This window comes from Temnothorax americanus, unplaced genomic scaffold, assembly GCF_048541705.1.
Source record: "Temnothorax americanus isolate GAGA-0224 unplaced genomic scaffold, ASM4854170v1 Scaffold24, whole genome shotgun sequence".
Classification (NCBI taxonomy): domain Eukaryota; kingdom Metazoa; phylum Arthropoda; class Insecta; order Hymenoptera; family Formicidae; genus Temnothorax; species Temnothorax americanus.
In genome coordinates, this window is record NW_027509381.1 from 2,721,063 (window position 1) to 2,735,392 (window position 14,330).

A 14,330-nucleotide genomic window follows, 5' to 3' on the forward strand; every position below is an offset into this window, starting at 1 on the left:
CTAGACGACTGTTTTTATTTCACATATAAATTAATAGAGAGGCTATCACACACATTTATATATTATGTTAGTATATTATTTTAAAAATATTTTTTACAAAAGATATCTTGTAATAATCGAAATGTAGTTTCTTTTATTTGAATAATTAATAAGTTGAAATTTTGATTATGTGAATACTTATTACATGAATACTTTTTATCATAAATTTTGAAAAATAATAATAATAAGCTAAAGATTAAAATTATATTATATTATTTACTTTTTTATATTATTTTACAATTATTATATATTTCTATTTTTTGCCAATACTTTTTTAACGCTCTTAAGTAGTTGCTCGCAAAAAAACGATTATTTGTGAAATATTTCAAAATCGTAATTTTTTTTGTATAACTTTGCAGTGCAGAATGTCTCATCTCAGATATGAAAGAGAAGAGTAGAATGGCTCGGATTCCTGACGGTTCGAGACCGTCAGCCTCGCGGTCGTGAAATTAATGTTGAAACGCGTCTCGCCGAGGCAACAGGACCGAAATGCAATCGGTCGTAAAGCATTCGGTCCTTCCGGCGCTTTAAGCATTTTAATTATTTTCATTACTTGAGCGGATTGCCGTAACGAAGACGGCGAGATTGCCGCCAGACGGTAAGGTGTACAAACTTTTGGGGGAAATCGCCGTGTTAATCTTTAAGGCCACTTGGCCGAGAATAAGACATTAAGAAGATTAAGGGCCCGTTAAATGCTATTTGTTGTCGCGTAAAATGAAGAAGCGTGAAAATTGAAATACAGCGGTTATACATGGCTTGGCTAACGGGAACGTGCGTGCTTCGTCAAGCGTAATCGGCAAAAACTTAATAAATTAGGTCCTCCAATTTTGAGTAAATGTTCACGGGTACAGATTTGATTCGCAATCTTATTTAGCAATATATAACACTTTTCATATTCGCACGTCGTACTTTTCGCTCTGTGATGTGCGCAAGTGCAATTACATTTCAATTAGGTGTTGCATGCTAATTAGTGAGAATCGAATTAAACATCTGATTAGAATACTGCAATCATTTCGGAACGATGTGGAAAACTCACGGTAGAAGAAGAGTGAAATTTATATTCCCCGTATTTTTTTAATAATGAAATATAAAAAGCACTCGCAACAAAACAATCGCAAACGAGTGTCGACAATTATTCTCAATATTAAATCGTTAAATTTACGAACTGTTTGTCGCATATTTGTTTTAATTATTGCATGTTGTACGTGAAATTTGAAAATGTATTTGTCGCTGCTTTCTGTTGTATAACAATGCCTGTATAAGACCCGGGGTCCTTTGAGAAACATTATACCGCGCGCCTTAATTGCGGCACCCGACGGCTTTCAATTAAACCGCGAGTGGAATCGAACGCAAGTCGCTCTATGTCGAGGAAGAAGGAAGCGCGATCATACACCGCGGTTTTCTCTTGAATGGGAAAGCGTAAGAGCGAAAAATATGGAATTGCGAATGGAAGTCTTTGGAAATCAATTTATCGCATTAAAATGGATTATATTTTGAGTATTTACTGTTTTATAAATTAATGAATTATAACGTCTGAGATAACTGTTTCATTGACGCTTAAAATGCTAAAAGATATATCACCTGTATATCACGCGACGAAATAGTCAATTACTCACGTCCTCGTTTCATAATACATATAGAAATGTGTATCTCGAATACGAGTTGGCCCATGTACAATACTATTACATGCTCATGTCGCGAGAATATCGCCCATATGCATCCTCATGACAAGTTCGCCTCGGTATACAACAGACTGATGCACAATTTTCCTTCGCGGACGTAACATTTATCGTCGTTGGGATATAGACAGTATTATACGACTCATATTCGAAAGCTCATAACTCGGAAAATAAACTTTCCATCCGCGTTCATTTACTATAGCAGATTTTCGCGAAATATCTGCAATTTAACGAGAAGAATTTTCAGGAGAAGTTAGAACGCAGAGAATCTGAGGAGAAATGTGTAATTTTGAATTCTATGATATTTGATGAAACGCTGCAAACGCAATAATGACAACAATGATATAATAATTATTATGCGATGCTCGAATCTATGTATGTGTATGATGCTTGAGTGAAGCAAAGTTTTCTTTTTCGGATCAAGAAATGCCCGCAACGAGAGAAACTTTGCATCGAAATGAAAATATTTATTCAAGCAGGTGGAAAGGTGTTTCCAACTTTCCAAATATTGTCGAGTAGCTTTTGTATGCGAATTTTTCTGCCTTTGCATATTTCCAGATGCGATAAAGGGAGATTTGTAGGAGAGAGAGAAGGAGAAAGAGAAAATAAAGAAATGATTTCACGCTGGCGGTATAGTAATGCAGAATTTTTCACTTGATCAGTTTTTTGTTCTATAAAAGTGAGCCTTTTTTGCTCCTTACTTCGAGAAGTTTTCAAAGCATTTTTCTATGTCCATATACATATACACTTTGCTTACATATCAACGGAAAATCTATTTTTTTTAACGTATCTTTCGTTTATTGGACTTTACAGTATCTTTTTGTCTATTTATCATACATTTCTAGTATTCTTAAAATATATTTTCGAATTTTATATTAGCTGCATAATTAACCCTCTTCTTAATTATTCGTCTTTGCAAATATATAAAGGAGTGCTCGTGGCAAAATAGGTACGTTTGCCCGTATACTGTCGGTGGGTTGCCATTATACCTTCCGAGAGGTGGCGATCGAATAAAAACCGGCGATTCTTGGTCGGATTTGAACTCAGATCTTCGGCTCATTAGAACAGCGCACATCTATCTGCGTCACGATTGCTATATGTATTATACACGATTAATACTATTTCGTATTTTATGTACATGATTTCAGTTAATATACAGTTATATAATTCCCTTGCGCCACACCATTTCTCTCGAGTGCAGGTCCTAAAATGTCCAAAACAAAAGATTCTCGAAAATTAATGGAAGTTTATATAGAGGGATTTTTAATGGTGCTGTTTCAAGTCAAATTAAAAAAATTTTTGTCAAAAACTATTATGACAATAACTTTTGTTATAAGTTTCCTTGTTTTAGTCATTAATTTCTTGTAAAATTTTAATATAAGTAATAAAATATTTTGAATCGTGAGGAGAATATTCGTAAATTTTTATTTTTCTGATAGCTATATCGTTTTTTCTGAGGTAACATTTTGCAAATTAGACTTAACCCTTCGTAGTCACACTGGGTCAATTTGACCCGCGCTCATTAGGTAGAGACCGTAAATCATGTATTCGTTCACGATTTTTTTTCAACATGTTGCCATTTGATTTCTCACAAAACCGCAGTTGTTTTATATTCTAGAATGTTCGAGGTATGTTCCAAAATTATTTGAATCCGATTGGACCGATATACTATTAAAATGGCAACCATTCAAAATCGATACTGGGTCATTACGACCCAGTGTGAATACCGCGGGATTTTAGAGAAGTGTGACTACGAAGGGTTAAAAATCGTGTTCAGCACATTTAAAAATACGTATAGTTACCCTTTGCTTCAGATAAAATTACTTAGCAGCTCTATAATATAGCAAAATATTTCATGACGAGAAAATGTATTTTCGCGGTAATGAACGCAAAACAACGAGAATTTGCATCATCGGCAGTCAAGGGGTTAAGTAAGATAAAATCTCTTCGAATTTTCTAATCTCCTCGGCTAAATTACCTCTCCTTGTTTTTTTTAAGAATTATTTTCCACATTTTGATAATCAGGCTCGGTTCAATTCGCAATCATGTTACCTCACGCACGCACGTATTCCGCATGCATTATTACACACGCGCACAATTTTCTATCTCGGTGCTTCAGAACGAGCTTTCCAGCGTTCACGTCACATTGTGTATCCACGTGGACTTTTTTTCCTCATTACCTTGAACCCTTATAAAGGGAAGATTGCGGATGCGGTAACTGGATACAGGAAATGACGCGTATGAAAGCGATCAGCAGCTAGTTCGTCATTTCCATGATCCTCGTTCATTGTATGATATATATTGCATCTCTCAGTCAGAAAAAAAATCCAGTCGTTCGTGAGACACGCCGAAAAATACTCATAGAACGAGATCGCGGCAGACACAATGCCGCGAAGTTAACTAAAAAATGCCATGTGTTTCAAATGCCAATCTATTGGTACAATCGAAATAAGCTATATATCGGAGTTAAAATTAACAGTTAAAACTACAATTTGGTACATACGATATGCGAGATGTGAAATGCGGGTTACCGCCGAAGTTGCGGTACTTATACACCGGGATGCGGAAACGGCGACATTTATTACAGGAATTACAAAATAATCGATTTTGAATCTGTTTTGTGCTTCTATATTGCAAAATCACCTCGATACAGGTTAATCCTTTTTATAATTTTGATAATAGTAATAAAATTATATGAATTTGCTATTATTTTCTTACTTTGTCTGCGCAGATATTAATTTATTCTCCATTGAAATTGAGATTATTATACCAGATCGAAGTATTATTATCTGTCATTTTCTCTCTATATATATATCATATATAGGTTTTAATAAAATATAATTGCTAGAACAAATCAGATCAAGGTTAGTGATTAATTGGCATATAGAACTATATCTTTAACCTTTTTTTTTTTAAATATATTACATAAGCAGCTGTAATAAATGGAAGATGCTTTACGTTGAAATTGGCTTCTTCGCTTTCCTTCTTTTTAAATCAGTTTTATCATATTTTACTTTGCCCGTTTATTTACGATGCGCAAGAATTCCGTATATTACCTCATTCGAAAGCATTATTTAAAATAAGTGACTCGCCGCGTGCGCCTCCCGTTGCGACTGTTCAGTCCTCGAAAAAGACCTCTCCTTACTTTTGTGTCGTCCCGAAAATTTACAACACGCCGCGTTCGTTCGCAAGAGTGGAAATACGAAGGCCGTATTCGAGCAATAGCAAATCTGCCTCTCGCGACGCTTTGCGACAAAGAGGGAAGAGCGTCATGTTTCGTCATACATTTTTCGCTTTATAATGACGCGAGAAAACCGTGTTTGAACGACGTAGAGATAAAGCGCGGCGTGAAACGTGAGATTAATGTAGGTCCGCCCGTATAGAATATTCGCGTGATAAAGGAAATGTCACGACTAGCGACAGATACGTGAATATAGGATATACGCGGGACGGTACGTGTGAAAATTTTTTTCAACGCGTTGGCGAAAAATAAAATTGCTGAAATTATATGGTATACGTTTTTACGGAGAAACACTACAATTAAAAGGCTACAATATATACGGTGCAAATGCAATTTGGCACAATTCAACGGCGATATTTCACAGAGAAATACGCCAGATAAAACAAAATATTCTTAAGTCTTGAATTTTGTTATTTATTTGAAAATTATGACTTTTTGGTAATTTTTTAAATTTTGTTTAATTGATTGAAAAGTTAGTAAGATATTTGTTTAGCGAATTAAAGTAGATGCTTTTCTATTTATAATAACGTTAAAAATTTTTGAAAGTATTTATTTATGTACAGTAGAATATTCATTCACAATATTTTATTTTATTCATTTACTATATTAACTTGCAGTGTGTGTGTGTGTGTGTGTGTATAGAGACGTTGTGCATATGCGCTGTAAACAATTTTTAATTTTCATATTTTTTTTTGTGGTGGAGCTGACCGCGTTTCTATCTATTGTTAAATTACTTTATATTTTTATTTATATTTATATATAATTATTGATTCATTGGCATCGCGTAGATGTTACAAATATTGTATTATAAGTATTTGTTCAATAAATATTCAATAAGTAACAAATTGAAAAACGTGTGGAAGAGAGTGGGTATAACGCTTTATTTATTTCGTTAGATTTTATTTATTATGAATAAAACTTATTGTGAAATTTATTTAATTTTTGACAACAAAATTTTTAAATTTTTATCACAAAATATATGAATGTAGTTATAAAAACATTTTAAGTATATCGGCAAATTTATATCTTATTTTGTTGAGTTTATGTTGAGTTTGACTCATCTAATACGATAAAATTGATATTTTGGACTTACTTTTTATTATCATAAAATTGAAATTGAATTAAAATAAAAGTAATATATTTTTTCAAAAAATTAAACAGCTAGTCAGTTCATAATCAAGTTAATGAAATATTAAATCAAAGATATCGCATGATATGAAAAAAATATTACGTTATTCTATTTTATAGCACTGTAAATTATTTTAATTTTATTGACATTGAAATCTCTTTCCCAATCTCAATCTTCCAAGATAAACGTTCAATTCTCGTTTCCAATTTAATTCAAGCTATTGTTAAATTTGATTTTTTAATTTACGTTTTTGTATACAGCATGCTGTACAAAAGTGTTCATTTTGTTCAGCGCAAATTTTGTTTGTTTATCGATATATGTACATTTGACGTATTTCGAAAAATTTCTCTTATACTGAAACAGAATTGGACAAAACACGAGAGATCGCGGAGACACACGAAATTTAAAAAAGTATTGGCCGGGACTGAAAGTTCCTTATATTACGATTTATCGAATCACGTCGCTGATTAACAGCGTACTGTGTTCTCGTTGACATTAAATTTCATTTCCAACGTAAGCCGGCGCGATTACGACGTTCATATGACGTCAGGAGCAAACGTTGTCAGAACACGAGATGCTGGGGGTTGGACTTGCTGTTCGATCGACTCATCGACGTCAAACTTTATTGTTATTATAATTACCGCGTGGGAGATTGTCCATTAACGGCGAATGTATAAGTGTTGGGTACGCGATGCACCGTTGTAATTCACTGCACCGATATATACATCACGTCGGCAACACGGCGCAAACTAAGAACAGTCTAAAGATTACGTATGTGGATCTTCGCCGATATAATATGTAAGATATGAGATACGGATCGCGAGAAGAAACATTTTAAATCTCAATTTTCACATTACTTTTTATCTCGAAAAAATAATATACAAACATTATCCGATATGAGATTCTCAATTCGTCGATAATAGTTTAATCTGAATTCTATTTTTGTTTCATCAAGCTTTATGACGGATGATTCTTTAACTTCTATTCGATCCTTTTATTGCAACACAATTGATGAAAGATCAACATTAGTTTTAAATTTGAAACGTGTGAAACGTAAAACCCGCGTTTACGATTTTTTTGTCCGGTACGTGCGATACAAAATGAAAGATCAATATTTAATTACGCTCTCGTTCCTGTTTCCAGGTCCGATTTAGTAGGAACTTTGTTCTCGCGGGGTTTCTAATTACTTCGCACCTCTGGCGAGAAGAACGCTTTTTTTATCTCCATTTCTCTTTATTTTTCTTCTCTTTTTTGCTAGTCATTATTTAATGTGTCTAACTAAAGTAATAGATAGCATGAAAAGACAGCATGGAATTCTTTTATCTATTTAAACATATACATAAGATAAAACAATATACATATATGCATTTATGTTTACATTAAATGCATTATATAGATAAGTTCAATGATTTTGATAACAAATTATGAAGAGATAAATCGCAGTAATCTAAAAATAATTAAGTAATTCTCTACTGGTCCTGTTATGGTTATTGTAAGGCAAAGTTTTTTTTTTATGCTTCATTCCTTTGCATATGTGTAAGCATAAAATGCAAATAAAGTTCATTCATTATTCATTCAATCTAAAAATAATAAAAAGAAACATTTGAAAGTTTTAAGCATTTTATAAATTTAGTTTATCGAATCAGGCTTGATTAAAAAACATTATACACGTAAATTGCAAAACTTGTTTGTATAACGATCTTCTTATCATCTTTTTGCTTATAAAATCGGGACACTTGTCACAAGTATTGTCGAGACTCTTGAAGAAATTTAGAGGGTGGCAGTTGAAAGTATATAATCCTGCTGGTGATAAAAACTTGCTTGGAATTTGGTCGTATCGAAATGCGATCTCGGCGATTGATCTTCGAGAGGTTTCGCCTGGCAGGAAGAAGTTTAATTATCTTTGGGATTTAATGAGATCGTGGGGAAAAGATAACTTTAAACCATGACGCTCTATAGATATATGTGTGTCTCTTTCTTTCTCTGCGACAGATGCCCATCCTTCTTAAATTTCACGAGATTTTATTTCTTAGGACGGGGATTGTTTGACAAAACTCTTGCAAGATGAATAAGAAAAAGATTTCCCGTTTTCGGGCTGGAAGTTTTTTCCCTTCGTTTTAATAAATTGAGTAATTGTTTTATCGTCAAATCGGCAACTTATCCATTTTTTATCGTAAACTCTTGTCGCAAAAAGAGAAGTGCTGCTAAATATGGGTTTGAACTCGTGACGACAAATATATGCTGCACTCAGGTGCAAATCTAGATCGAGCTGGTTATATCGCACATGCGAGAGAAGGTTGAGTTTTTTTTTTGCGAGGTTCATGATCGCGATTCTGTTTTCGACAATTATTACAGGAAATTGCTTTCATAAATCACGTCTTTGTTCTGTGTATGATATTATCTATACTTGCACGCAAAATGACGTGAGCGGTTTAAAACCACGATTTTAATACTTTCCTTTTTTATGAAAACGATGTAAGATAAATCAAATTTTGTATTAACTATTTACACTACTATAATAGACGCAGTTCTCGTTTTATAGTAGGTATAATAGGCGTTTTCTCGTTGTTACGCAGATTAATAATTGATACCGAACTGTAACGTATTCGTAACAGTAACGGCAGTAATCAAATGTTCGGATAAGCACGGAATATTGACAAAATCACTTTTGAGCACATGACAATTGTCATTTTGAAATGAAGAAACCTGATTACATTAACATGATCGAGATATAACAGTAGAAATAGACGGGGCATAATCGCGGAAATTATGTATGATTCTAGCATTACGCCTGTCTATTCCAGAGCTCGACAGTAGCGAATTGGTCGTCATTTCGGATGGATCTCGCCGAGAGAGTTTGCTCGTTCCGATTTTACAAGCGACGGGATGTAAGCGGATTAAACAAAGCATTACTGAATTCGCGGAACACGAAGGCGCCGTATCGCGGATTTTCGTTCGTTCTATATAGCTCGAGTAACAAGCACGTCACATTTGTCTCGACCGGCGTTCTGCACATTTTTCGTGAATGCAATATTCATCCGCCGATAAAAGGCAAGCAGGATAAACGCGAGTAATATCCTTTTACGTTTTCCGGGGGGAAATGCGGTGACGAGAAATGCGAGGACATTCCGTGACACAGCTGCACGTTCCTTATTAGACGTTGTTGCTGAGCGCAAGGGAGAAGCCCATCGACGATAAATGATCCGTCGTCAGGGAATCTTTATGAAAATGTAATGATGGTAAACAGGAGCGAGAGAGCGTCTTTTCGTTGCTCCGCGATCGATCAATCATCCGTATACCTATATGTCTATCTATGCCGACCCTTTGTGCGCGATGACACTCGAGGGGCAGATATAGAGCGTCCAAAGGACACTTCCCGCCGAGCTTCCCGCCTTTTCGCATGGTCTGACGTTTGAATGGCATCTGGATATCGTGGTGTTTAACTTATTTATTGTCCAAGAACGTTTTGCCTTGAATTTTGCATTGCTTGGTCGGTGGATATGATATATTAATATAATTGAAGCACTTATAGAATACGTTATTATTATATTATGTTCAGTAATTATGTTCACATAATAATAAAACTGATTACAAATTAGAGCATAATATGCCCGGATGTGCAGTTTATTAAAGAAAATTTATCAATTTGAATGTTAGTATACGAATACGCATCAAGTGAGCAGAACGATTCTTCACTTATGGCTCTCAGCTGTCAGTACTTCAACTTTAAATTTAATTAAAATGGATGCATCGAGGGATGTCGATATTTACACGTATTTATCATTCACAATATCCGATGGGTAACGATAAACATCTCGTGGGAAAATATTTCCGTACTATATTCCATGTATAGTATTTTCTCGGGTATTTACGTTACGTTATATTGTTTAATAGCGTTACCTTGCATGAGCTGATAAAACTTACAAAGAGTTAGAGGCGATGTGGGCAGAGTTATATTGTATTTTAAAAACGGATCACGATGATTCTGAACGAAACAGCAAAGTTAATACTGTAATCTCCGCTACGAATATCCGACCGATTAAAGTATCAATAACAGGTATCAATAACATATTATTCAAAGTGAGGTTCAATTTTCTTTATAAAAATGACAAAAATAGAATTGTAAATTTTTATGTAAGTAACTAATTTAACAATAAGATATAAATATTACAGGATATTAATTTAAATCTCTTGTTAGATATTTTTTTATTAAATAAATCGACGTCAAGTTCTTATTATAAATATGACTATTGACACTTGAAATAAATAGGATGCGTGATTCCAAAATATTTAGCGTTCCAAAAATAAATTAGATAAAATATACAACTAATACAAGTAACTAACAACATTTCTGTAAAATTTCTCCGAAATGGAAAGAAAATTAAGGATAGACACGATAGGCAATAACTTCCAGGATTAGTTTAGATTTATACGTGAAAGATCCTCGGAAATGTTACGTTGGATGTAATACACATTAACGTACCTTGTCGCCTTGTTGCAATCCAGCTTTCTCGGCGGGGCCACCCGGCACGGTCCACACGATACACGCGAAGGTGCGCCCGTCCGACCCCGTCTTGCCGCCTACCACCCTCATGCCAAATCCACGCGCTGCAACAAAGGAACGTTGGTTAAGAACGAAATATGCACATCGGTGAAAAGCGATACAGCGCCGCAATTTCCGCGGCTATCTCTCATTTTCGTGGGTAGGATTTGCGTCATCGGGCCGAGAACATACCGGGCTCGTACACGTGTCGCTACTACGCCAGTGCCGTTTCGAAGAGAAATGCAGTTTACGTTTCGCAGCGGCGTAACTCGCTCGCAGCTTTCCCCCTTTCCCCACAGTAGAATTTATGTACTCGCGAGATGCGGCCGAAGCTGCAACATCGAGTCTAGGAAAATATAATTAACGCCCACGCTCGTTATAAACGCGAGCGGCATGGCAATTGCGTCGATTGTTGGGATAACTCAGTCACGTTGTTAGCGAATCTAATGCGCATGTGAGTGCGTAATTTAGCTTTGCGAATTGTTATCCGATCGTTGAAATTTCTATTTTTACAATCAAAAATAATTTAGAGAACAATATCAGTTTTAATAAAATAATGATTTAACATATGGTAACTTTTTATTTTAGTCTCTGCAATATCACAGACGAAGGCGGATTCAGAATTTCTTTTTATGACGTTTTTATATCAATTATAAACTATTTTAAATATCGTATAAAGTATCATACTGATAAATGAATTATTTTCTTACATCATCTTTCAGGAGTAAGAGAAATATTTTAGTAAAGTAAATCTAAAATCTACAATCTTTAGAGTTATACGCAAATCCCTCTCTAATTCATGCTGACAGAGCTATTTCAATGCCATGTTTCGGTAAATTCAGGAATTAAGCGCATTACAACTGAAATACAATCCGACATGACCAAGCCAATTTCAAGCCATTGGCTCCAAGGATTTCGTAACATCTGTATAAACCCTCGCATCACGATTATAACCACGCGGACTCGACAGACAACCTCCTATTACCGGTAACCGTAAATTCTGCGATCTCTAAAAGTGGATGAGAACTTGTGCGACGTGTCCGCAAAAGCTTTGAAAATTACTTGGAGGGAAAACGGGCAAAAATAAATCTCGTGTTACTTTTATTTGATCTTATACATCATGTGGATTTAGATACATATATCTGTATCGGACTGGCTTAACACAAAGTAATTTATGGAATTGACTACGAATTGTGTGTGACCTTTTCTGGAAAGGGTACCAATTTGTTAGGAAAGCAGGAAGATTAACAGATACCCCAAAAGTCAAAGGGGCATAATTTTAACTCTAATTGCGATATCCATACAAATACCATTATAAGCATAAATTTGAAATCTATTTCAAGTATGTTTGCGAGTTTGTTTGCCGTATCCGGCGGAAATCGAGTTTGTTGGAATTGACACACAAATTAATGTAGTCGCGGAATTGTAGAAAATATCGCACAGTCGTAACTGTTCTCAGCCGAATGATGCCGATCGATCGCGTTTATGCCGAGAAAATATGAGACAGATTGAAAGTTACGCGCTATTTGTGCAAATAATGCACATTATAATCTTCTATAGATATTTTAATAAGGGAAAGTTATATATAACAATAGTATAGGCAGGGGGAAGGGCGCAGGAAGGAGGAAGCGATAAAAACGGAGAGATTTACCGATAATAGCATATAACATTTTTAATTAATTCTGGCTGCATAGCGATGATAAAAAATTGTCAAGTTGATTTTTCGCATTTTTATACGTGATATTGCAACAGCATTTCGCTTGTTCCCCACGTTTATAGATTTTATATAGACTGCAGTTGGAATGTACGAAAACATATTTATTTTGTTAATGGATTAATAATAGGTAAAATGTTTAAGAGAGAGAGAGAGAGAGAGAGAGAGAGAGAGAGAGAGAGAGAGAGAGAGAGAGAGAGAGAGAGAGAGAGAGAGAGTATTGCTCTTATAATTTGAAAATATTATTTACATGATATATATCTTTTACCTTTTCTTATTATGAATAATTTAAAATTTAGAGATTTAGATATGAAAATAATGATTTAATTAATTTTTAGAATGATTTTGAAAGACGTGTTTAACGCACAACATTTTTTAAAAACGTGATCAGAATTATATCCTTATATCCTTTATATATATATACTTGCATCACACTACTAAATTTCGTGTTGCTTTTTTCTACATTGCAGTCGAGTATTACACACAATCAACTGCCTTCTTCCATAAAATCTTCTACTCTACCTTCTTTTCGCACCCGGAGACTCGTTTCATTTCATCATTAGCTTTCTCACTAAACTCAATAAACTATATAGCATCCACGTATTTTTATTCGTTTCGGCCTGATCTCGTGTGCGTACTTTAATTAAATGATGTCATGGGTGATTTATGTGTTGTGTGTGTCGTGAGTGTGTGCTGCGTGCTGTGCTTGAACGTGTGCACGTTATTGCTTTGTGCGTTTACTTATAGGGCGTCTATAATGCGGTAGGTATGCTTCATAGCAGCAATATTCTTGGTGACTTACATGTATTTTTCTGATTCTTATATTTTATCTATCTTGATCTTGTAGTTTCAGAAATGTTATACATTGCAATACAAATATAATTGTTATTATATCAATATGTGTAAATAATGAGAGTAACAGATAGATTATAGTGTTCAATTGGAAATCAATCTTCAAAACTATTTAATATTTTATTATCTACTATCAAATGAGAGTAACAGATAGATTAGTGTTCAATTGGAAATCAAAATATCTTAAAAATTATTTAATATTTATTATTTACTATATCAACAGTTTTAAATGAGATTAATTAAGCTGTTAATATTTAAAATGTCTAAAATTCGTTTCAAGTACTTTAAACATTTTACTTTTGATGTGCCATCAGAAACGAAGGGAAGGATCAATGTATAAATGGCCCAATACACGTTTGAATTTTCGACTTGCATTTTTCATTTTAGCTAGATTTCACCGATTGCGGGATATCTTCTTTTTCTCTCGATCTGCACCCTCGTCTTCGGTATGTGATATTCAAGATCATGTCACCGGACGACGTGGGTGTTGTATAAAGATTTTCGCTGGAGATGCGATGACAGTGTGGATTGAAAGGGTATAGGAAAAGAGTCGAGATGTCGGAGAGTTTGATGTACGGCCGACAAATACACGAGCGTTGTATCGAACGAGCCCTTACGCCCATTTCTCGTGCAATGCATTGTGCCTGCGCATAGTGCCCAGCCAACATTTTCGCTTTCTAACGCGCCTAAGCTTCCGTGATCGACCGTGCGTCATTCTTGCGCATTGCCGGCAATGGTATTGTCCCTATGTGTATTGGCATGAGAAATTCGAAACTCGCGCGCGAGGAGAACCACTTAATTAAGTGTTATCGTACTAGCCGCGCGCGTAATTTCGTTTTGATGTGTACGAATTAATCCTGTTGCTGCCGCGCGTAATTCTGCCGCTCTTTCGTATACTCGAATCGTGAAGGGACATTCAGCAAGTGCTGTCGATACATTTCAACGATTGTGAATAGAGACGTTTTAACACACACACTTTTTGGAAAAATATTGAATATAGAAACTATAGAAATGAAAAATGTTTGCTGGAAATATTTTCGTTACGATAATATAGAAAATTTACAGTATTATCTATAATTTATAATATAGTAATATTCATATTTGTTACGTTATATGTACCTTAGAGATAATGA

At 34.8% G+C, this 14,330-nt stretch overlaps 1 protein-coding gene across 7 annotated transcripts in view; it reads right to left on the bottom strand.

Moving 5' to 3' along the window:
* Fife (regulating synaptic membrane exocytosis protein fife) overlaps window positions 1-14,330 on the bottom strand; it is a 164,736-nt gene that overhangs the window by 38,444 nt on the left and 111,962 nt on the right. For all 7 annotated transcript variants that reach the window (XR_013257272.1, XM_077408267.1, XM_077408270.1 and 4 more), the window contains one exon: window positions 10,572-10,696. Coding sequence is in view for 6 of the 7 variants with exons in the window: in XM_077408267.1 (XP_077264393.1) it covers window positions 10,572-10,696 (125 nt within the window). In the remaining variant the exon portion in view is untranslated. The remainder of the gene's footprint in view (window positions 1-10,571; window positions 10,697-14,330) is intronic.